Source organism: Lissotriton vulgaris, chromosome 5, assembly GCF_964263255.1.
Source record: "Lissotriton vulgaris chromosome 5, aLisVul1.2, whole genome shotgun sequence".
In the NCBI taxonomy this organism is placed as follows: Eukaryota; Metazoa; Chordata; class Amphibia; order Caudata; family Salamandridae; genus Lissotriton; species Lissotriton vulgaris.
The window spans coordinates 2,026,184,389-2,026,209,435 of record NC_141693.1 but is presented as its reverse complement, the minus strand read 5'-3'; the positions used below and the strand labels follow the sequence as shown (position 1 = coordinate 2,026,209,435).

At 50.2% G+C, this 25,047-nt stretch overlaps 2 protein-coding genes across 3 annotated transcripts in view; one reads left to right on the top strand and one right to left on the bottom strand.

The window, feature by feature from the left end:
- The window catches only part of CIZ1 (CDKN1A interacting zinc finger protein 1), a 748,675-nt gene extending 746,443 nt beyond the window's left edge, over nt 1-2,232 (top strand). For both annotated transcript variants that reach the window (XM_086924896.1, XM_086924897.1), the window contains one exon: nt 1,747-2,232. In XM_086924896.1, coding sequence (XP_086781022.1) covers nt 1,747-2,106 — 360 coding nt within the window. In that variant the 3' untranslated portion in view covers nt 2,107-2,232. The remainder of the gene's footprint in view (nt 1-1,746) is intronic.
- Nucleotides 2,223-25,044, bottom strand: BBLN (bublin coiled coil protein). Its single transcript, XM_086924899.1, has 2 exons — nt 24,810-25,044; nt 2,223-3,245 (listed from the first exon to the last, which is right to left on the bottom strand). Exons 1-2 carry the CDS (start codon nt 24,880-24,882, stop codon nt 3,013-3,015), a joined length of 306 nt encoding a protein of 101 aa, XP_086781025.1. The 5' UTR covers nt 24,883-25,044; the 3' UTR covers nt 2,223-3,012.
- Nucleotides 25,045-25,047: the final 3 nt, after the last annotated feature.

The window sequence follows — 25,047 nt, the reverse complement described above, 5'->3', positions numbered from 1 at the left end:
CGCTGTCTAGACCCAGACTCCCCAGCGGCTGAGCTCTGCGGTGCACCGCTGTCTAGACCCAGACTACCCAGCTGCTGAGCTCTGCGGTGCACCTCTGTCTAGACCCAGACTCCCCAGTGGCTGAGCTCTGCGGTGCACCGCTGTCTAGACCCAGACTCCCCAGTGGCTGAGCTCTGCGATGCACCGCTGTCTAGACCCAGACTCCCCAGCGGCTGAGCTCTGCGGTGCACCTCTGTCTAGACCCAGACTCCCCAGTGGCTGAGCTCTGCGATGCACCGCTGTCTAGACCCAGACTCCCCAGTGGCTGAGCTCTGCGGTGCACCGCTGTCTAGACCCAGACTCCCCAGTGGCTGAGCTCTGCGATGCACCGCTGTCTAGACCCAGACTCCCCAGCGGCTGAGCTCTGCTGCGCACTGCTGTCTAGACCCAGACTCCCCACACATCTCTGCAGACCATGTTTGGAGAATTGTTGTTATCCAACAGCTGTCCACTTCCCCTCTTTTCATTCACCTTTGCGGATTTCCGAATGGTGGGAAGATTGGGATTCTGTTGGGGTTTCACGAATATTGCTTAATATTTCAAGATGGAGACGGAAACATTTTCTTGTGATCCTTGTTCTCTTCCCACCTCTTTGGAATACCTGGAGTGCACAACCATAGGTTGAGATCTTCCAAAGCTGGACCACTGCTCTTTGGGAGGATAATAGGCATAGAAGACAGTATTTCTAGCCTGTGCTACCAACTGCGCATTTTCTTAGATTAAAAAAAAAAAAGTGTTTACCGTTCTATCTATAAAAAAATAATCCAATGCTCTTCGATGGGTGTATGTTTTAAAAAAATTGTTATTAAGTGCTCTTTTACCAAATGTTCTGGCGTCTCGCAGAAATACAAAAAACTATTCACTGTTGAAAAAAACAAAATCAGGAAAGATTTCCATGATGCAAAACTAGAATAACCACTCGGCAGCCTTTCCTTGTTTGTGATCAGAAGGCTCTATGGTAGAATTAAGGGTCACTGCTCCCTGTGGGAGGTGCAGAATTCACTAGACCGCTGAACTGCATGAATGCATGCTGGAGTGGTACCCTCAGGCCCTCCAGCTTAGAATGGAAGGATTAGTTGCAGAGAGAGCTGTGTGCAAGGCCCAAATGTCCGCAGCAGCAGGTATGTCAGCGTTGAGCCAGGCGCAGAGCAGTGCTGTGAACCAGGGAGCTTTCTCCCCGATTCTGTGCTTGCTTTGGGCACTTGAGCCAATTCCTGCCCAGTCTACTGAAGAAGATGGCTTGGGCGGCACAGTCAGAAGAAGAATTGCAACCACATTCAGCCTTTGTCACTTCTACAAGATGCCCACTGTAATCGCAGGGGGGGGGGATTCATCTTTGGGTCCAATTAAGATCCCACGTAGAAAGTTTCCCATCCTCCGGGCCAGAATGGCCCTCCTCCTCTGCCTCAGAGGTGTGCACTGGTGCAGTTCTGCACAAGGCTGCAGAGCCAAATGGAATGTGCTTTGCATACACTGTAGCACTCTCATTGCACTGGAATTAGCAAGGGTTTGATCTCCGTCTTGTGAACTTCTGCTCACCTTCCCCAGAGGTGCACAAGGGGGTTATTACTCTGATGATGCAGGCCGAAAAAGCTGTATACGATTAGATGTTGCACCCATGAAGTCCCCGTCTACCCATTCCCCTGCTACTGTGCTAAGAACTAAGCCTGACACCACCCTGATGTGTTCTTTCTTCTTTTCCCACAGAAATTGAGAACAGAAAAAAGTCAAACACAGCAAGAGGCGAGCTTGTGCCCTCAGGATCCTGGATCTGCTCTGGAGGATGACCAGAGCCTGGAGCATGGCAGCCATGGTCCAGGGGAGGTGGAGCCCTGGCCCCCTGAAGACTGCAGCACCCTCAGAGAGGATGGCAAGGACATGGGTGAGACCACAGCAACTGCAGGAGACAGCGAGACTGAGCGTGAACATGAGGAAGAAGGCCAGGAGGAAGGTGTAGAAGCTCACGAGACCAGAGATGCTACCTTGGAGGAAGGCGAAGCAGCGGCTATAAGTCAAGACCTCTCAACGGCTGTCCCCAGACGCTCATGCAGGCGCAAAAACAGATAAAAATACTCAGACGGCCTTTTTCTTAAATATGCAAAATAAACATATTTTCTTCAGGCAACAATGACCTAGTAGGTTGTACTGGCATGTGGTTTATTTAAAATTAGTAATAAAACTGGTTTGATATTCTTCAGTGTGTTTTTATTGTAGTTTATTTCTGGCACATTGAATAAAGCAAATGCTGTTCCAAGAACACCTCATGTAGGGGATAAGATAGTCAGTTGTCGCATTTTCTGTCCCTCACAAGCAGGCCAGGAGCTATCCTGTGAGTAGGTGTCTCCAAGTTGGACAGTAAGTAGCCATTCTTTCTGTTCAGAGGTGCAGCATTCTCACCATTGACCACTAATGGGATGAACAGTGAACGCAGGGTTAGAAGGTTCACACAATTCACAAAGCTGCCTCTTGCGCGATAAGTGATACCAAGTGAAACAAAATTGCAGGTCATAGGTTCAAGAGGTCAGCAGCGACTTCAAATAGCCATTAGTGGGGCAAGAGTAGTAGAAGGGATCATAGTGCAGCTAGATCATGTCAGAAGAAGCCATCCAGCGACTACAGGGGAGGAACACTTGAAGGACAGCTCTCCCAGGATAGGGGTAATACCACACCGACAGTAATAAAGACTTGTTATTCATTATTTGTATTACATTATTCCACATAGATTCAGAAAAGCACAAGTGCTCCGAGTTTGATGCCCCTTTCTATCGATCCTCCAAGGCTGCCAGAACATTCCACTTTGGTCCTGATAGTCTGCGCACCCTACAACAGCCTCCTACGACTAGCCTGGCAGTGTTGTTAGACTAGATACCGGGTGGAAGACCACAGCACAGTCCCATGCCAATCAGTTCCTCTAGATGTCTATTGCACAAGACCCCAGCCTCGGGTAGATCCACTAGTACCCAGGAGCACACGTCAATGTGTTGTTTCTTCCAAGGAAGTTGCATCGAAGAAGCGAGCGCATCCATCCTGTTCATCCCCCTGCGAGAGGACACCTTGGCTGCCGCTCTGCTCCCGAAACTCCCGCCGAGCCTCACGGTTGAGCTCTAGCAGCTCCTGCAGCTGCTCATGTAGATGGTCGTTCCTCTCCTCCAGATGGTCCAAGCAAGAGTTAATCTGATCCAGCATTGAGTTAATGGATTCATACTCTAGAGAGAGAGAGACAGACAGACCACCAATTAACACCTTACAAAGAGAGCACAGAAAGCAGCTTTCTTTCTGCAGAGCCTGAAGCCTGCATTTACTCTTCTTCCCGGATGTAAGAGAAGTTGCAAATGATGTCACTTTGTAATATTTTTCTGTTCACTCCCTTTGCACTGGTACTTCTCCTACAGTCCACACAGAGCCAGACCTCTCAAAGGTCCAACACAATGGAACCATTTTCTTTCTTTGCACTGCTGTAGATCACGTGGGATCACTGACAATTTGTGGTTTAAAATAGTGTTTTCTACCTGGATGTGCATGGTAGCAAGTCGTTTTTGTATATTGTTGTGGTTGTGATCTACATATATTCACTACTATTATAATTTCTCAATCAATTAAATAAACTTTATTCTGTTTCACAAAAGTTACAGAAGAATCCAAAATACATTAAAACACGATTACAATAAATAGTATACCATATAAAATAATTAAAAACCCGAAGCTTCCCTCCTAATTTAGTCAAAAACAATAAAATGCCTAGAAACCGGACAGATCACATCCCCCTTAGATTGATAGTACCCATTAAGGGTGGGTTGGTCCTCCTCAGCCTAAAAAGCCCATAAAGGATCCAGTTATGCTTAAGAATCTAGACAAGCCCGAGTTCTTACAGTGGATTTTAAGTAGCCAACAATAAAAGATATACAGTCCTCCTTCAACAATTGTAAATACAGGAGAGCAGGGCGAGCCTGGGTAAAATTCTATCTCTTTAGAATAGAAACTAAAAAATGCCTACGAGGTATCACAAAAAAGGTACAGAAGAGCACAAGTGTAGCAAATCCTGTGGAGACTGTCCGTCACAGCCACAGGGTGCCAGCAATTGTCATCTACTGCACCCTCTTGGCCTGGCAAGCAAGAGGTGGAAAGATGACTTCGAAACCTAGTCAATAGAAACTGCTCATATGTGGATAAAGACCCAAAAGATATGGTTCAGTAGATGAACTTGTTTTAAGCGTTAAATAAAAACGAACACTAGGTTTCTGCAGTTCCCGCTTATCTCTTTCCAATTTTCTTAAGGTGAGAAAGGAATCCCTAATTGTCTCCACGTCCTTCTTTACAATAGTAAATGATGTAAAGATTGAACAAATATGGGGCCAGAATACATCCTTGCCGTTCTCCCCTACTGCTGCTAAAGGCCGAGCGACAAGGAGGTCCTAGGAAAAGTGGACATTTGCCCTAGTCTTCCTTTGCAGGTCCTCTACCCCCACAGGCCTCATGGACTGCCACAGTTTATCACTGTTCACGCAATCCAATGTGGAGGACAGGTCCATGAAGGCGAGGGAGACCGTGCCTGGACGCTCCACAGTAGATCTGCTTAGAACCATGGTGAAATTAAGGGATTGGGCCACAATAGACAGCCCAGGGTGAAATCCAAACTGAACATCTGACAAGATCTTATATCTTCCGCCCAAATGGAAAGGGTTTCTAAAAGTATAGGACCCACCACCTTAACCACTGAATCAAGAAGTGAGATTGGCCTATAGCGATAGGTGCTACTCCGATCGTCCTTCTTGACTACAGTAGAAGTTGCCCAGGACTCAGGGCGACCACTCCGAGCGGCTGCATTCAACACAGCCACAAGGACCGGGGCCCAAAAGAGTGTCTCAGACTTAAAAAGATCAGGAGGAATACCATCTGGTCCTGGAGATTAGTTGGCCGTTAACCCTACAATGCCAACATAGACCTCTCCCTGTTCGAAAACCATTCCAGAGGCGTCCATATCATGGCCTGCCAGACAGGTTTGTTCCATTGGGCTTACAAACATGGTTTTAAAATGGAGATCCCATTCCTCCTCTGTACTATGCAAGTCTAAAGCCCCCCCGCAACCCCCCCCCCTTCCCTACATCATGCTGAAAGAGTGGTCTATTAACAATGCACCAAAACCAGGAGCTATTCCTAAGGGTACTAGACTCAACTCACTCCCTCCAGGCCGCCTTCAAATCTCTCTTCCGTTTGGCTAATATTATTTTATACTCTTTGCGGCACACAAGAACAGAGATTGGTTTCTCAGGTTAGCTTTCAAGGCTTCCTTCAGCTTTCTTGCCGCCTCGGAGCAAGAAGAATCGAACCATCTGGGGGTAGAAGTTGTAACTCTACGAGCCGGCACAATTAGAAGTTCTCCAATGTTGATGAAGATAAGATTATAAGCACCGATAACCTCCTCGGGGGAATACCCTGCGAGGTACACCGTGCAAGCTCGGAAGCAGAAGATTCTTTAACTGCATAATAAAACTCATCTGGAGAGATCTGGGACCATTGAAGTCGTCGTTGTCCGTCTGTTGGTCTTAGCGTACCTTTAGATGCCACACTACTACTTCTTAATAAAAGCGGACCACACAGTTGGGCGCAGAGCGGGTTATGGTCACTAAAAACACTTTCCACAATAGTGAAACCGCAAAATAAAGCTTGCAATGAGGATGAAATTAATAGGTGTTCTATAAAAGAACCACTACCTCTCCCTTTAAAAGTAGGAACGAGAGCTATGCTATGTGGGTCGGATAGTGATATCAGGGACATCAAGTTCATTTAATAAATCATTTAATAATTTCCACTGGGCAAGCTGATCAAAGGGGGGCATGAGATGTGCACTCCGTATGCGTGGACATCTCCTGTCCCCGTGTAGGGCTTTCACTCTCCCTCCCTGGAGAGCAGGAAGCCGCCTCAATATTTGGAGCTCACTGGGAGGACTTCCGCGCGCCCGCTGCATCACACCTGTATTTTCTGGGCATTATACATCGGATTGCAGTAATGAACTGCCAGTCGGACTCTTCCCCGCAGGGGATTCAGGACTGTTCATTCCCGTTGGAACGGAGATATTGGACTTCGCAGAGAGTTTTTCTTTTAAAACTACCCCCGCCGGGTAGAAAGACAGTAGTTGTAGATCTTGTGCATGCGAACAAAGCTCGGGGTGCCCTGGTGCCGCTTCCGCGGCGCCGAATTAAAGCCAACGCCGTTCCTAACATAATCTGTGCCCATTTTTATACAAAAAATATAGTTCACATTTGTATGGCAATCAGTAGACCAGCATTTACAAAGCCAATCCACCTTGCTTTGCCACTGCTTGTTGTTCGTCAGCATTGGATTTACTGCGCAGTTTTAATTCTTATTCTGAAGGTTTTCGATTTTTACTGCAACTTTATTCGTTAGATATTTGCCAGACTGTTCTTACTTGTATTAGAAGGTCTTTGAGTATCAGGAAGAGATACGGGTAACGTGATGGGACTATTGAGATATTTGAATGATTGGGATTATGGTCAGATGCATGCAGTGACTTGTATGTGTTTTATATACTATGCTTTGATGGCTTTGTAAGACAATGCAGTGGAATAACTGGCCAGGACAATAATGGCACTGACTCATCGGATTTTTTTTATACTCCTAAGATGGCCGTCATGCTGCGTGTATGCACAATGTAGCGACCATTTTGAAGTATTGTAAAATAACATTTAGCCAATTAGAATATCATTGTCTATTTTTCCAGGAAGACCACTACTTTAGTATTGATTGAACATGCCAGCCATCCTGAAAGCATAGGAAACAAACCTCCACAAGGTCAAGTCATAGCTTCTGGCCTTACCAAAAGCTTGCAAAACAAGCCTTGGCAAAACCATTAACTGAGGTTGGCGATCTTAGAACATTATTTTCCATAATTTCAAGATAGTGGCCCTAGCACTGCCCTCTAGTGTTTTGGACACTTCAAATACTGTGTTCAATCACAAGATGGAACACCGCCACATCAGCCATTATAGATGCCAGCTCTATTGATCAAAATATGGCAGAACAATCTGGATGGGAACTAACACAGAAATAACATCAAAGCGGCATCTTTAGCTATAAATTAAGTAAATGATACTGCTCTGATCCAACTAAAGGTTGTCGCCCGGAGGGTTTTAAAATGAAAATGTGCTCCATGAGAACTTGGGTGAGTTCTGCTAATAGACCTGAAGCCTCTCAATGATCATTCATGGCAAATATACCAACCCCTTTTACCCACCACCCTCACAGAGAATGGACAGTATTTGATAAACAAAGACAAATAAAATGAAAATGTTATTATCGATGACAAAATATACAAAAAAGAAATATTGACAGGTAAGTCTAGATTTCCTATATCTTTGTCCACCCCCCCCCCCCCCCCCCCCCCACCCACTACGCCGGCCACACGCTTGACCCAGTCTTCTCTTCCAGCAAGCACATCTCCTTCAGCCACTCCACCGGACTCCATTGGACTGACCACAACTGCATCCACTTCAGCTTCAGAAAAACCACAACCCACCACCACCTGCTACAGGGACCTCGCAGGAGCTGGAACAAGATCACCGCCGAGCAGCTCACCACCTCCCTCCGCCAGAACCCTCCCGCCAGCACAACGGACCCCAACAAAGCAGCCAGTAACCTCACACAGTGGCTCACCAACTGCGCAGATGACCTCGCACCACTGAAGGACCCTCTCAGCAGACCCGGCAGCAAGAAAGCCCCTTGGTTCACCGACGAACTCAAGACCTCCAAGAAGAACTGCCGCACCCTCGAGAAAGCCTGGCGCCACGACCAGACCACGTACAACATGGCGGCCCTCAAGCACGCCACCCGGAAACACCACCAGCTGATCCGCACCACCAAGAAGACAGCATTCAAAGAACGACTGGACAACAATGCCCACAACAGCAAGGAACTCTTCAGCATCGTCAAAGTGTTCTCCAACCCCAGCGCCGGAAACAGCGACATCACTCCCACGCAAGACCTCTGCGACTCACTCGCCTCGTTCTTCCACCGCAAGATCGCCGATATACACAACAGCTTCGGCGTACCATCCACGCACCCAACCACCGAACCAACGCCCCCCACCACCACCCTCTGCGCCTCGACAACGGGGAAACAGCGGCCCTCATCCTCCTGGACCTCTCGGCAGCGTTCAACACTGTCTGTTACCGCACCCTAGTACAGCGCCTCAGGGCTGTTTGCACAGATGTAGTTTCCTCCGAAGGGTGCATGGCGAGGTGAATAGTTAACTGCGCACCTCTCTTGCATACACTTCAAGCCCACTATGTGAGAGGAGAAGCAGGTAGTACTGACATTAGCAGAGAGGCTCCCTGGGGATCCATTCGTACTTCTGTCAAACAAGACTAAAGAGCTCCAAGTACAAAACACACAACTTAGTGAATCAGATCTCCTTGAAGAATGTGTTTGGCTAACTGGAGACACAAGAGGAGCGTCTTCATCTGTTCTACAGGGAATGACACTGCGAGTGCTAATATAGAGGACGAAGGAGGACACTCTGTTTTGTTTAAGTACCTCTCCGTCATGGTGATTTTCAAATGTGCAGTGCACTCCTCTGTTGAACCAGGAGAATAGTTGGGTTTGAATCAAAGTAGACCCAAAGTCATTCATACTACCGTAGTTGGGTTTGTATCCTAGTAGATCGTATCCCATTCCTACTACTGTGGTTGGGTTTGGATCCAAGTAGATCGTATCCCATTCCTACTACCATAGTTGGGGTTCAATCCACGTATACCTATCACCGTGGTTGGGTTTGTATCCAGGTAGATCCCATCTCATTTCTACTACTGTAGTCGGGTTTCTATCCAAGTAGATCCTATCCCATTCCTACTACCATAGTTGGGTCTGGTTCCAAGTAGATCTGTCTCATTCCTACTATTAAAATAAACTGCCCGTCCCACCCTGAACAGACAGTAACGCCGCTGAGGGAAACCTTAAAGTGGCGAGATTCACACAAGAAGATGTCCGTGGTTTACCGATGCGGTCCAAGGGATGTGATGTCAAAGGTTTTGTTAAACGGAGAGAAAATCAATGCAATTTGGCACAGATAGTTTCTAACGGTGAGTTGGTTCTCATCTAGATTAGAAAATATCAAACAGGATAAAGTCCAATAACTGAGGATCAGGTCAATGATGAACAATAAAAGTACAACAAAAATTGCCAAAAAAGAGGATGCGGATGTGGTGGAGGGGCAATCCTCAGAGGGTGTAGTAGCACCTCATACATCAAGGATTTCACAGAATAAACACTTCTAGCAGAGGCACTGCCTCCACAGAATAAACACTTCTAGCAGAGGCACTGCCTCCACAGAATAAACACTTCTAGCAAAGGCACTGCCTCCACATAATCAACACTTCTAGCAGAGGCACTGCCTCCACAGAATAAACACTTCTAGCAGAGGCACTGCCTCCACAGAATAAACACTTCTAGCAGAGGCACCGCCTCTACAGAATAAGCACTTCTAGCTAAGGCACTGCCTCCACAGAATGAACAGTTCTAGCTAAGGCACTGCCTCCACAGAATGAACACTTCTAGCAGAGGCATTGCCTCCACAGAATAAACCCTTCTAGCTAAGGTACTGCCTCCACAGAATAAACCCTTCTACTAAGGTACTGCCTCCACAGAATAAACCCTTCTACTAAGGCACTGCCTCCACAGAATAAACCCTTCTAGCTAAGGCACTGCCTCCACAGAATGAACACTTATAGCAGAGGCACTGCCTCCACAGAATGAACACTTCTAGCTCAGGCACTGCCTCCACAGAATAAACACTTCTAGCTCAGGCACTGCTTCCACAGAATAAACACTTCTAGCAGAGGCACTGCCTCCACAGAATAAACACTTCTAGCTCAGGCACTGCCTCCATCGAATGAACACTTCTAGCAGAGGCACTGCCTCCACAGAATAAAACACTTCTAGCTAAGGCACTGCCTCCACAGAATAAACCCTTCTAGCTAAGGCACTGCCTCCACAGAATAAACCCTTCTAGCTAAGGCACTGCCTCCACAGAATAAACCCTTCTAGCTAAGGCACTGCCTCCACAGAATAAACCCTTATAGCAGAGGCATTGCCTCCATCGAATGAACACTTCTAGCAGAGGCACTGCCTCCACAGAATGAACACTTCTAGCAGAGGCACTGCCTCCACAGAATGAACAATTATAGCAGAAGCACTGCCTCCACAGAATGAACACTTCTAGCTCAGGCACTGCCTCCACAGAATAAACACTTCTAGCTCAGGCACTGCCTCCACAGAATGAACACTTCTAGCTCAGGCACTGCCTCCACAGAATGAACACTTCTAGCTCAGGCACTGCCTCCACAGAATGAACACTTCTAGCAGAGGCACTGCCTCCATCGAATGAACACTTCTAGCAGAGGCATTGCCTCCACAGAATAAACCCTTCTAGCTAAGGCACTGCCTCCACAGAATAAACCCTTCTAGCTAAGGCACTGCCTCCACAGAATAAACCCTTCTAGCGAAGGCACTGCCTCCACAGAATGAACACTTATAGCAGAGGCACTGCCTCCACAGAATGAACACTTCTAGCTCAGGCACTGCCTCCACAGAATAAACACTTCTAGCTCAGGCACTGCTTCCACAGAATAAACACTTCTAGCAGAGGCACTGCCTCCACAGAATAAACACTTCTAGCTCAGGCACTGCCTCCACAGAATGAACACTTCTAGCTCAGGCACTGCCTCCACAGAATAAAACACTTCTAGCTAAGGCACTGCCTCCACAGAATGAACACTTATAGCAGAGGCACTGCCTCCACAGAATGAACACTTCTAGCTTAGGCACTGCCTCCACAGAATGAACACTTCTAGCTCAGGCACTGCCTCCACAGAATAAACACTTCTAGCTCAGGCACTGCTTCCACAGAATAAACACTTCTAGCAGAGGCACTGCCTCCACAGAATAAACACTTCTAGCTCAGGCACTGCCTCCACAGAATGAACACTTCTAGCTCAGGCACTGCCTCCATCGAATGAACACTTCTAGCAGAGGCACTGCCTCCACAGAATAAAACACTTCTAGCTAAGGCACTGCCTCCACAGAATAAACCCTTCTAGCTAAGGCACTGCCTCCACAGAATAAACACTTCTAGCTAAGGCACTGCCTCCACAGAATAAACCCTTCTAGCTAAGGCACTGCCTCCACAGAATGAACACTTCTAGCTCAGGCACTGCCTCCACAGAATGAACACTTCTAGCTCAGGCACTGCCTCCACAGAATGAACACTTCTAGCTCAGGCACTGCCTCCACAGAATGAACACTTCTAGCTCAGGCACTGCCTCCATCGAATGAACAATTCTAGCACAGGCACTGCCTCCACAGAATGAACACTTCTAGCAGAGGCACTGCCTCTACAGAATGAACACTTCTAGCTCAGGCACTGCCTCCACAGAATGAACACTTCTAGCTCAGGCACTGCCTCCACAGAATGAACACTTCTAGCTCAGGCACTGCCTCCACAGAATGAACACTTCTAGCTCAGGCACTGCCTCCATCGAATGAACACTTCTAGCAGAGGCACTGCCTCCATCGAATGAACACTTCTAGCAGAGGCACTGCCTCCATCGAATGAACACTTCTAGCAGAGGCACTGCCTCCACAGAATAAACCCTTCTAGCTAAGGCACTGCCTCCACAGAATGAACACTTATAGCAGAGGCATTGCCTCCATCGAATGAACACTTCTAGCAGAGGCACTGCCTCCACAGAATGAACACTTCTAGCAGAGGCACTGCCTCCACAGAATGAACACTTATAGCAGAAGCACTGCCTCCACAGAATGAACACTTATAGCAGAAGCACTGCCTCCACAGAATGAACACTTCTAGCTAAGGCACTGCCTCCACAGAATGAACACTTCTAGCTCAGGCACTGCCTCCACAGAATGAACACTTCTAGCTCAGACACTGCCTCCACAGAATGAACACTTCTAGCTCAGGCACTGCCTCCATCGAATGAACACTTCTAGCAGAGGCACTGCCTCCATCGAATGAACACTTATAGCAGAAGCACTGCCTCCACAGAATGAACACTTATAGCAGAAGCACTGCCTCCACAGAATGAACACTTCTAGCTAAGGCACTGCCTCCACAGAATGAACACTTCTAGCTCAGGCACTGCCTCCACAGAATGAACACTTCTAGCTCAGACACTGCCTCCACAGAATGAACACTTCTAGCTCAGGCACTGCCTCCATCGAATGAACACTTCTAGCTCAGGCACTTATTTATTTACGGATTTTGTAAAGCGCACGGCTACCCCCAACGGGGGTGTCCCGGCGCTAAAAAACTGTCAGCAGGAGAAGAGGAAGTAATCTAAACAGATGAAAATAGCCAAGTCTTGAGGCGTCTGCGGAATAGCACTTCAGAAGGAGCAAATCTAAGATCAATTGGTAGACTGTTCCAATATTTGGCTGCAAGGACAGCAAAAGCTCTACCCCCCATTCTTGTGCGACGGAATCTTGGCACAACCATGAGGCACAGATTGTTGGAACGGAGATCCCTGACCGAGTAGGACAATCTCAGTCTTTTTCTTAAATAATCTGGGCCAGTTCCATTCAAAGCTCGAAAGGCGAGGATGAGCGTTTTGAACTTGATGCGATTGGCGATAGGCAGCCAATGAAGCTCTTTACGAAACGCTGAAATAGGATGTCTGTAAGGAATGTTGCCAATCAGTCTTGCGGCGGCGTTCTGCACCACCTGGAGACGTTCAATTTGGTATAGAGGGGCCCCCGCATATAAACTGTTAGCATAATCCAGGTGGGCGGTAATTAAGGCCTGGGTGACAGTTCTGCGTGCCTCCATTGGCAAGAATGGAAAGATCTTCCTCATCATTTTTAATTTACCATAGCAAATCGACGTGACCTTATTGATTTGAGGGCTGCAGGATAGTGTATCATCAAATATAAACCCCAGGTTACGGGCAGAGTGAACCGGGGTAGGGGGAGGGTTAAGTATCGTTGGCCACCAAAGTGAGGGTGGAATGGCCATTTTTTGATTGAAAAACAACACCTCCGTCTTATCGGTATTCAATCGCAAATGGTTAGTGGACATCCAAGAACAGATTTCGCCAAGACAGTGGCGGAAACTGGAGAGGCTGGAGTCAGAGTGATCGCTAAAAGAGAATATGAGCTGAGTATCATCAGCATAAGAGATCACTCTGACTCCGCATGCCTCTACTACCTTGGCCAAAGGGGCTAGGTAAACATTGAAGAACAAGGGGCTTAACGCTGAGCCCTGTGGAACTCCGCGCGCCAGAGGTTTGCATTCTGATTCAAAAGGTCTAAGAAGAACCCTCTGTGATCGTCCTTGGAGGAAGGAACGCAGCCACGCTAAGGCAACGCCGCTCACTCCAATCTGCACCATACGGTCAAGAAGGATTTTATGTGACACCGTATCGAAAGCGGCGGACAGGTCGAGGAGGACCAACATGGCCTCCTCGCCCTTGTCCACACACTCTCGCACAGTCTCTGATACTTCTAACAGTGCGGTCTCAGTGCTGAAACCAGTACGGAAACCGGACTGGGAATCATGCTAAAGAGAATTGGTCTCTAGGTATTCTGCTAGTTGAAGTTGGACTGCCTTTTCCAAAACCTTCGCGGGTTTCGGAAGGAGAGAAATAGGCCGATAATTACTAAACTGAGTAGGGTCGGCATCGGATTTCTTTAAGATGGGCACAAGCAGAGCTTCCTTCCAGGCTGAGGGGAATTGGCCTAACTGTAGAGAGGCGTTCCAGATGGAAGTAAGTGGCTCTAACAGTAAGGTAGACAACTCACTCATAATTTTTGAGGGAACCGGGTCCAAAGGGGAACCAGATTTGCACAGTAATAATAGTTTACGTGCAAGATCAGGGGTGAGATCCTTAAAGGCGACTAATGTAGGAGCAGTGTTCTGGTTAATTAAAACCGGGGAAAGGGGAAGGTCAAGGGCTCCAGCAGGAGGGAAGGAAGATGCGATTTTGTCAATTTTTTCTTGAAAGAAGTCTGATAGTCCATTACAAAGAGACTGACTAGCAAGATTATTAGGTGTCATAGCAGGGGGTTTAACAAAATCCTTGACAATTTTTAATTGTGTTTTTACCGAATTGTCTGCGTCTTTAATTTGGGTGGCAAAAAACTCTTTCATGGCCAATTTTTTTGATTTAGTGAATTTCCTAAGGGCCATTCTGTAGATAGATTTAGCCTCAGAGTCACACGTAAGTCTCCATTTACATTCGAGTTTTTTACAGTGGCTTTTTTCTTTACGTAGGGCATCTGAAAACCAAGGAGCAGATGGGCGAGATCTTGCAGATGACATAGATGTACAAGGGGCAATTTCATCGATCGCTGCCGATAAGGTCGTGTTAAACTTAGTAACACAGTCATCAATATTACCTAAGTAAGACTCCAGAGAGCAGCTAAATAATGGCTCTAGGGTAGTACAGGTGACCTTATGCCATTTTCTAGCATAGCCTGAACCTAGTTCCACCGGGATAGGTGCCTGAGGGATAGGGATATCAAACGCAAGCAAAAAGTGATCGGACCATGTGAGGGGGAGGGAAGGATACGTAATTGTCCCTGAAAGGTTGGAGAAAAGAAGATCTAGTGTGTGGCCCGCTACATGCGTCGGGCCATGGATGAGTTGCGTCAGACTCAGGCTCTGGAGAGAGTCGAGAAAGCGTGTGGCTTGGGTACAGGTGGGGTCATCAACGTGGAGGTTAAAATCACCCAAAACTATAAAGTGTGGGTGCTTAAGGGATAGGTCCGTGATGACGTGCACCAGTTGTGATAGGGCAGAGGGAGAGGCTTTAGGGGGGTTGTAGACTAGGATGCCGGTAAGGTAGACTGCGGCAGAATCAGCAACAGAGAAATAAATGGCTTCAATCAGACCAATATTAGAAATTTTCTTGATAGTCATATTCAGGTGGGTTTTAAACAGGATGGCCAAGCCACCTCCTGTCTTTCCCTGCCGGTTAGCGCCTAAAAAGCGATAGCCTGGGGGGGTGGCCAAGAAGATATCAGGATTTGAGGTATCTTTAGTCCATGATTCCGTAAGGAATAGTATATCCCAACTATAAGTAGTAAGGGTCGACCAAATTTCATTGGCATGACGGGGGAGGGAACGACAGTTGATCAATGCAAGTTTTAAAGGACAAGATGACAAGGCGGAGGGTAGGGGACGGGCGCGTTCGCGCCATGGGGGGATAGATAGGAGGCAATGGGAGCATTTAAAAGAATGGCCATCTAAATCAGTAGGGGAACAGCGATCAGCTATAAAGCAGGAGCCCGCACCTACTTGTAGCAGCTGTTCTCTGGTCCAGCTGACGCAGGTCTCCTTCACGCCCTGGGCAGGGGGACTGGCCCTAGGCCCGAGACAGGCGCGGACGGGCGCAGACGGGCTTGCCTTAGGCGCGCCTTCGGCGCGCCCGCTGCACCCGTCCGCTGCGCGGACGGGATGCGTAGTTGCTTATACACATGACAGGAGGGTGGGAGTGGTCGAGAAGCTGTACCGCTACCCTCCCTACCTGCCTTCCCAAGATGGCGGCGTCAATTCCGCGTCTACCGGCGTCAGCGCCTTGAATTCGGCTGCGCCGGTAGAATCAGGCTTGTGACACAAACCACGGAGGAGAAGCAGATCTCTCCTACAACGAGCGATGTTACAGGAATTTAAAATAGCGCCTGGTAAAATATATACATTTCTTAAAAGCAAGTCCTGAAATAGGGTAAATACACACCAACAACTTATACAGATGAGAAGAGAAGGGCGCCCCCGGCTTCCGCCTCAGGGGAAAGTGATGATTAGGCACTGCCTCCATCGAATGAACACTTCTAGCACAGGCACTGCCTCCACAGAATGAACACTTCTAGCAGAGGCACTGCCTCCATCGAATGAACACTTTAAGCAGAGGCACTGCCGCCACAGAATGAACACTTCTAGCTCAGGCACTGCCTCTACAGAATGAACACTTCTAGCTCAGGCACTGCCTCCACAGAATGAACACTTCTAGCTCAGACACTGCCTCCACAGAATGAACACTTCTAGCTCAGGCACTGCCTCCATCGAATGAACACTTCTAGCAGAGGCACTGCCTCCACAGAATAAACCCTTCTAGCTAAGGCACTGCCTCCACAGAATGAACACTTATAGCAGAAGCACTGCCTCCATCGAATGAACACTTCTAGCAGAGGCACTGCCTCCACAGAATAAACACTTCTAGCAAAGGCACTGCCGCCACAGAATGAACCCTTCTAGCAGAGGCACTGCCTCCACAGAATAAACACTTCTAGCAAAGGCACTGCCTCCATAGAATGAACACTTCTAGCTCAGGCACTGCCTCCATCGAATGAACACTTCTAGCAGAGGCACTGCCTCCACAGAATAAACACTTCTAGCAGAGGCACTGCCGCCACAGAATGAACCCTTCTAGCAGAGGCACTGCCTCTACCGAATGAACACTTCTAGCAGAGGCACTGCCTCCACAGAATGAACACTTCTAGCAGAGGCACTGCCGCCACAGAATAAACCCTTCTAGCTAAGGCACTGCCTCCACAGAATAAACACTTCTAGCAGAGGCACTGCCGCCACAGAATGAACACTTCTAGCAGAGGCACTGACTCCACAGAATAAACACTTCTAGCAGAGGCACTGCCTCCACAGAATAAACACTTCTAGCAGAGGCACTGCCGCCACAGAATGAACACTTCTAGCAGAGGCACTGACTCCACAGAATAAACACTTCTAGCAGAGGCACTGACTCCACAGAATGAACACTTCTAGCAGAGGCACTGCCGCCACAGAATGAACACTTCTAGCAGAGGCACTGCCTCCACAGAATGAACACTTCTAGCAGAGGCACTGACTCCACAGAATGAACACTTCTAGCAGAGGCACTGCCTCCATCGAATGAACACTTCTAGCAGAGGCACTGCCTCCATCGAATGAACACTTCTAGCAGAGGCACTGCCTCCACAGAATAAACCCTTCTAGCAGAGGCACTGCCTCCACAGAATGAACACTTTAAGCAGAGGCACTGCCGCCACAGAATGAACACTTCTAACAGAGGTACTGAGTACTTGACCATGTAAAGCACTACTAATTCCAAGAGGCATCACAAACAGCTCATACTGCGGAATATAGGAGGCGCTTTATAGGCTCGTCCTCATGGGCAGTGGACTCTGGAACAGCAAGCCCCTGGTTGGGTCCAAGAGTGGTTCTCTGCTCCCACCTCCTGCACCGATGTCCAGTAGCCACTTTTGGTGTCTCCCTGTTGAGGCATCCAGGGTTTCACCACCTTCAATACGTGGACTGTTCATGACTTGGTGTCAAGGAAGGATTCACTCCTGGACAAGTTTTCTTCATGGACGACCAAAGCTTATTATTATTTTTTTTAATACCCCAATAGATAATTTTTCCAGGATGATAATTCAGGGTGCAGTACAATTGTCCAATGGATCATAATGTCCGCATTCAGTGAAGACTTACAACTAAATATTGCTCTTCTAGACATCAACAAGGGAAGTCCTTATCAAAGGGTTTAGCCTGAGTGAGAAAAGCTGCCTTTACACAGTTACCCAGGAAAACGCTCCAAAGCTCGTGGGATACACCCAGTCTGGGTTAATCCATGGACCAGCCACACAGATTCTTATCTCCCTACACATAGCAATCACATGAAACTCAAAGGAAGCCAGTCACTTGGTCAAGCGTAGGACAACATTCCTCATGTTGTTGGTGCAGATGGGCCTACACTTGCAACACTGTACAGGAGAAGCAGGCACCTCTTCAGGTTGCCCCTGGCGGGTGGGTCAGTAATATACGCATCCAAAGAAAAAGGTTAAGGTCCTCTAAAGTCCTGAGGCAAACATGAGCTAAGACGCTCTACCGCACTGGAATACAAAGAACAGACATAGTGCCGCGTGCTAAGCCTTTTCATGCGGGTCCTAGTATCTTTGGTGGGTGCTGTGCTGGCATTACTACTGCTGTATGCTAAGACCTATAATACTCGGACGGGGCAAATGTTTACTTACGGGTAAGCATTCAGGGTCATTTGTTATTACTTCAAGGCAAGAGCCCGCCTGGTCGCCAGTGAACTGGAAGTGGCGGTTTGCCATCCTAAAACTTCACCTCTAACTTTACTTGGGTACAACCTTTGTTGTTTGGGGTTGGGTTTATGGGTCCATTGGTTCGTATTACTTTTAACTGAAAACTCTTCATCAGGGACTTCAGCCTACTGAGTTGTCCAATATAACGCCCTGAAAAAGAACACAAACAGGGGGACAGACACTTTATAATAGAGTTGCTACAGTTTTTTTAGGTCGAGCCCAGCGGAAGCCTGCATGCGCTGCTCGTTCTGCGAGGCATGCAGTATTAGGGTATGCAATAGAAGCCTCGCCCATTGTCCGGCAATATTTTTAATTGGCTTGTGCCATTGTCCTTCGTGAACGCTGGCTTCCGATTCATTATGAGGCTTGTTAGTTTCGCCTTGGTACCGCCTTGTCTCCTTTAGTTACCGGCTACAAGGACTGGACCTTTTACTGGTGGTGTTACATGCTCTGCTTTATAAGTTGGTGAGCAATGCTCTTCACGTATTCCACACCACATTGCAGCAGGCCAACTACTGTATTTATTTAAAGGACTACGCGGTCCGCTTTTACTATAGCAGCCGCACTTATTCACTTATTTAATGTATCGTGCAGTCCACTTTCAGTTTAGTGGCCGCGCTTAATTAAATATTTTACAGGCGGACGCTTTCAGTTTAGTGGCAGCGCCGATTTATTTGATTAATTAATAGATCTGGCAAAAGAGTTTTAACCCACATTAAAGCAACTCACAGGCGCGAGGACAAGCAGCTGAATCTACGAGCTGCCGTGACATCGCAGAATCTGCTGCACTGCCCCTGCCTGCGACAGCTGTGCATTTCACTCCCCCAGTTTATATACAGAGCTCAATAAGAGCATTCCGTTGTGCATGGAAGGGATGACCGGGAGTTGGCATCCCTTGGTGTGTTTTTTAGGTTGTGCAGATGTAGAGCTGGAGCGTGCATGCAATCCTCCCTCTGAGAGGCTTATTGTCATCAATAAGGTTTGAGAAGGGGACTTGAAGCCCCGCCCATCATTCCCATTGGCTGGCGTCATCATTTATGCATAACGCTGGCCTCTGATTGAAAATGAGGCTTTTTTGTTACCGCCTGGTCTCCTTTTGGCCCCGCCCACCCAGGCTGGATCTTTTTCTTGCTGCATTACACTGTCTCCTTCCGTTACTCTGTGAGCACTTGTTTTCCCTCGTTCATACAATGGCGCCAGCTTGTCCCAGAATGGCTCTCAGCCTGGCACTTACACCAAATTGTTCCGCTCGCATCTTGCCTTGCAACAATAGCTCGTTTCTCCAACCTCCCTCTCTCGTGCTTTTCGTAGACCGCCCTGAGCAAATGTTTCCAAGAAACGAACATTCCCACCAACCAGCATCATCATCAGATGGTAAGTTACCCTCCAGGGACTCCTGGTGTGACGGCTGTTGCAGGTGGGGGTCTGTATTGCTGATGTAGCAGTGAGGTATGTAAAGCTGGATATCACCACTGTTCCCCTGCCCCAGTCGCTGTCTGTGGGGTAGAGGCATGCCCACATGCTCTGCCAGCCCTCATGCCATGTTGAGGCAGATGGGAGGTTTTTCCAGTGAACATTGCTTCGCTGTTCGCCCAGCCGTACTTCTGTTGTATCCGAGTGGCGTGGTAGTGGTTTACTTCCGCCTATAACCGTACAGACCCCAGCCACACTTGCTATTAATGTGCAGAAGACGGCATTGTTTTTCCAGATCAAACGCTGGTTTCGCAAACGCGTCACCTGCCTCCCCTCAGCAGCGACACACCGTTGTATTTCATTTGCTATATATAGCCTCAAACGTCACTTTGTGAGCTATAGGAATGGTTAAATATGCTGCTTCATGAAAGCTAAATACAATATTAGAACCCGAATACTTGTCAATTCGATTACAACAATCGCATCGAGTTTTCGGTGTAAAATAAATTCCCGATGATTGATCAGCGAAGGATTCCACAACTGGACGGATGTCCTCGAAATAGATCCAGGGGCCGGTTTCTTTAATCATTTTTAATTCCGTCATAATCACTGGGCTCAAACCCTCTTGCCAAATGTTCACACCAGTCGAAGAATGATGCAGTACCCTTGCTCTCATGAAACAAGCATTGACAAAGCCAGCAGTCTCGCTCCTAGGAGAGGTTTTGATTTTGGCAGTGAGGTAAGGGGAGAGAGGAGAGATGGCCTACGGGGGAGGAGGGGTGGATAACGAAATGATTTGAAAATAGTGATATAAAGTGGCAATGTTGGCCGCATCATGGCGCTCTTTAGGTCCACATTGGGGGGTGGGGTGGAGGATAAAAAAATGTTTTAAAGCGTACAGGAGGTGGAAATGAGACAGTGGGAAGAAAAGAAAATGCAGAAGTGGAGAAAGGCGGAGGGTAGAAAGAACACAAGAGCAATGATGTTAAGGAAGAAATGGAGAGAGAGATTGGAAGTGTATCAAAGAAAGCTTAATTATAGGATAAAACAAGCATTTGCAATCCAATAGGTCTCACATTTACACAAGTTTGAGCTATTGACATTGCAAATAACAATGCTTTTTACTTTTTTTTCGTTTTTAAAATATAAATAAAAGGCATTGTCAATAGCTTAAACTCGCATAAAAACGAGACATATTGTCTATGCCAATGCTTGTTCTTTACAGCAGAGGCTGTGTCAGAACAAGACAGGCCTGGGCGGCAGAGAGCTGGATGAGGCTGGGGCCGAGCAGAGCTGAACTGGACACAGAGGCGTTCAACCTGCAAGGTCAGAAAGTGCACAGAAACACACCCTTCCAGGGCTGCATACACATAAACACAACACACGTGTGCAGAGCTAGATGCAGACACGCACTTTAGAATACACTCTCCCAGTGTATCCTGGGTTGGGGGGGGGGGGGGGGGGGGAGGGGCAGGACACATCTGAAGACCCTGAGCTCCAACTTTGACAAGTGGAGACATATACCAATGGTGTCCTTGAGCCATCGTTCACCTATCAGGGAAGCACTTACCCACCACATAACGAACATGAACACTTGCGGCAGAAAAAGAAAGGGATCGAGAAGTGCTGGAAATGTTACATTCTGCTCTCCCCCACTTTCTCCCCAAGTCCTCCTCCTCCCTCACTTTGGTCACTCATTCCAGCTTCCTCCCCAGTTTTTCCCACCCCCTCACTTTTCTTGCCAGCTCCCACTTACCTCCTTTGTCTGCACCTTATCCTCTTCACTTGCCTTTTCAGCCCGTCCACCCCCCTCTTTGCCCAACCTCTCTCGCTCCCTCCCCGTCGCATTCTTCTTCCTCCCACCCCTGCCTACTCCCTCTTCCATCGTCTTCCTCCCCGGCCTTGCATCCCATCTCTTCCTCCCTCCTGCAGTGATTTCTCATCCCATTCCCTTTGCCTCCTTTTCTCACCTTTCCCCTTCATCTCCAGTCCCCTCCCTCCACCTTCCTTCCTCTTCCCTCACTTCTCTTCCGCCCTTTGCTTCATCTCCCCATCACCTTCCCCCACCCTTCCTCACTTTCCTTCCTCCACATTAGCTCAACTATCGCCTTGCACCCTTCTCCCCAGCCCTCGCTCCCCTTGACCCTCTCCCCAGCCCTCACTCCCCTTGACCCTCTCCTCTCTCCCCAGCCCTCACTCCCCAGCCCTCACTCCCCTTGACCCGCTCCTGTCTCCCCAGCACTCACTCCCCTTGACCCTCTCCTGTCTCCCCAGCACTCACTCCCCTTGACCCTCTCCTCTCTCCTCAGCCCTCACTCCCCTTGTCCCTCACTCCCCTTGTCCCTCTCTCCCCAGCCCTCACTCCCCTTGTCCCTCTCTCCCCAGCCCTCACTCCCCTTGTCCCTCGCTCCCCAGCCCTCACTCCCCTTGTCCCTCACTCCCCATGTCCCTCACTCCCCAGCCCTCACTCCCCTTGTCCCTCTCTCCCCAGCCCTCACTCCCCTTGTCCCTCTCTCCTCAGCCCTCACTTCCCTTGTCCCTCTCTCCTCAGCCCTCACTTCCCTTGACCCTCTCCTGTCTCCCCAGCCCTCACTCCCCTTGACCCTCTCCCCAGCCCTCACTCCCCTTGACCCGCTCCTGTCTCCCCAGCACTCACTCCCCTTGACCCTCTCCTGTCTCCCCAGCACTCACTCCCCTTGACCCACTCCTCTCTCCTCAGCCCTCACTCCCCTTGTCCCTCACTCCCCTTGTCCCTCACTCCCCTTGTCCCTCTCTCTCCTTGACCCACTCTTCTCTCCTCAGCCCTCACTCCCCTTGTCCCTCACTCCCCTTGTCCCTCTCTCCCCAGCCCTCACTCCCCTTGTCCCTCTCTCCCCAGCCCTCACTCCCCTTGTCCCTCTCTCCCCAGCCCTCACTCCCCAGGTCCCTCTCTCCCCAGCCCTCACTCCCCTTGTCCCTCTCTCCTCAGCCCTCACTTCCCTTGTCCCTCTCTCCCCAGCCCTCACTTCCCTTGTCCCTCTCTCCCCAGCCCTCACACCCCTTGACCCTCTCCTGTCCCCCCAGCCCTCACTCCCCTTGTCCCTCTCTCCTCATCCCTCACTCCCCTTGACCCGCTCCTGTCTCCTCAGCCCTCACTCCCCTTGTCCCCCTCTCCCCCTCCCCAGCCCTCACTCCCCTTGACCCACTCCTCTCTCCCCAGCCCTCACTCTCCTTGACCCACTCTTCTCTCCTCAGCCCTCACTCCCCTTGTCCCTCTCCCCAGCCCTCACTCCCCTTGTCCCTCTCTCCCCAGCCCTCACTCCCCTTGTCCCTCTCTCCCCAGCCCTCACTCCCCTTGTCCCTCTCTCCCCAGCCCTCACTCCCCGTGTCCCTCTCTCCCCAGCCCTCACTCCCCTTGTCCCTCTCTCCCCAGCCCTCACTCCCCTTGTCCCTCTCTCCCCAGCCCTCACTCCCCTTGTCCCTCTCTCCCCAGCCCTCACTCCCCTTGTCCCTCTCTCCCCAGCCCTAACTCCCCTTGTCCCTCTCTCCCCAGCCCTCACTCCTCTTGTCCCTCACTCCCCAGCCCTCACTCCCCAGCCCTCACTCCCCAGCCCTCACTCCCCAGCCCTCACTCCCCTTGTCCCTCTCTCCTCAGCCCTCACTTCCCTTGTCCCTCTCCTCAGCCCTCACTCCCCTTGTCCCTCTCCTCAGCCCTCACTCCCCTTACCATCTCCCTTCTCTCCAGCCCTCACTCCCCTTGACCCACTCCTCTCTCCCGAGCCCTCACTCTCCTTGACCCACTCCTCTCTCCTCAGCCCTCACTCCCCTTGTCCCTCTCCCCAGCCCTCACTCCCCTTGTCCCTCTCCCCAGCCCTCACTCCCCTTGTCCCTCTCCCCAGCCCTCACTCCCCTTGTCCCTCTCCCCAGCCCTCACTCCCCTTGTCCCTCTCTCCCCAGCCCTCACTCCCCTTGTCCCTCACTCCCCTTGTCCCTCTCTCACCAGCCCTCACTCCCCTTGTCACTCTCTCCCCAGCCCTCACTCCCCTTGTCCCTCTCTCCCCAGCCCTCACTCCCATTGTCCCTCTCTCCTCATCCCTCACTCATCTTGACCCGCTCGTCTCCTCATCCCTCACTCTCCTTGTCCCTCTCTCCCCAGCCCTTACTCCCCTTGTCCCTCTCTCCCCAGCCCTCACTCCCCTTATCCCTCTCTCCCCAGCCCTCACTCCCCTTGTCCCTCTCTCCCCAGCCCTCACGCCCCTTGTCCCTCTCTCCTCAGCCCTCACTTCCCTTGTCCCTCTCCTCAGCCCTCACTCCCCTTGTCCTCTCCTCAGCCCTCACTCCCCTTGTCCCTCTCCATTCTCTCCAGCCCTCACTCCCCTTGACCCACTCCTCTCTCCCCAGCCCTCACTCCCCTTGTCCCTCTCTCCCCAGCCCTCACTCCCCTTGTCCCTCTCTCCCCAGCCCTCACCCCCTTGTCCCTCTCTCCCCAGCCCTCACTCCCCTTGTCCTTCTCTCCCCAGCCCTCACTCCCCTTGTCCCTCTCTCCCCAGCCCTCACTCCCCTTGTCCCTCTCTCCCCAGCCCTCACTCCCCTTGTCCCTTTCTCCCCAGCCCTCACTCCCCTTGTCCCTCTCTCCCCAGCCCTCACTCCCCTTGTCCCTCTCTCCCCAGCCCTCACTCCCCTTGTCCCTCTCTCCCCAGCCCTCACTCCCCTTGTCCCTCTCTCCTCATCCCTCACTCCCCTTGACCCGCTCCTGTCTCCTCAACCCTCACTCCCCTTGTCCCTCTCCCCAGCCCTCACTCCCCTTGTCCCTCTCTCCCCAGCCCTCACTCCCCTTGTCCCTCTCTCCCCAGCCTTCGCTCCCCTTGTCCCTCTCTCCCCAGCCCTCGCTCCCCTTGTCCCTCTCTCCCCAGCCCTCGCTCCCCTTGTCCCTCTCTCCCCAGCCCTCGCTCCCCTTGTCCCTCTCTCCCCAGCCCTCACTCCCCTTGTCCCTCTCTCCTCATCCCTCACTCCCCTTGACCCGCTCCTGTCTCCTCATCCCTCACTCCCCTTTGTCCCTCTCCTCAGCCCTCACTCCCCTTGTCCCTCTCTCCCCAGCCCTCAGCTCCCCTTCGCCCCCCCCCGGGCCCTCAGCTCCCCCCGGGCCCTCAGCTCCCCCCGGGCCCTCAGCTCCCCCCTCGGCCCCCCCTGGGGCCCTCAGCTCCCCCCTCGGCCCCCCCTGGGCCCTCAGCTCCCCCCTCGGGCCTCACCGTGCTCCTCCAGCCCGTCCTCCGCCTCGGCGGCCCCCAGGGGCCCCTCCAGGTCCCCGTTGGGCCCGGACATGTCTGGAGCTCGGCTCAAGCTCTGCCTGACTGACCTTGAGAGTCACGTGACTGCACCGGACACGTGACAGTCTCTGCCTGACTCTAACATGGCTCCAGCTGCAGATCGCACATGCGCAGTAGGGGCGTATTAGTAGTTCCCTTGGTTCACACCTAGTAGCCAGAC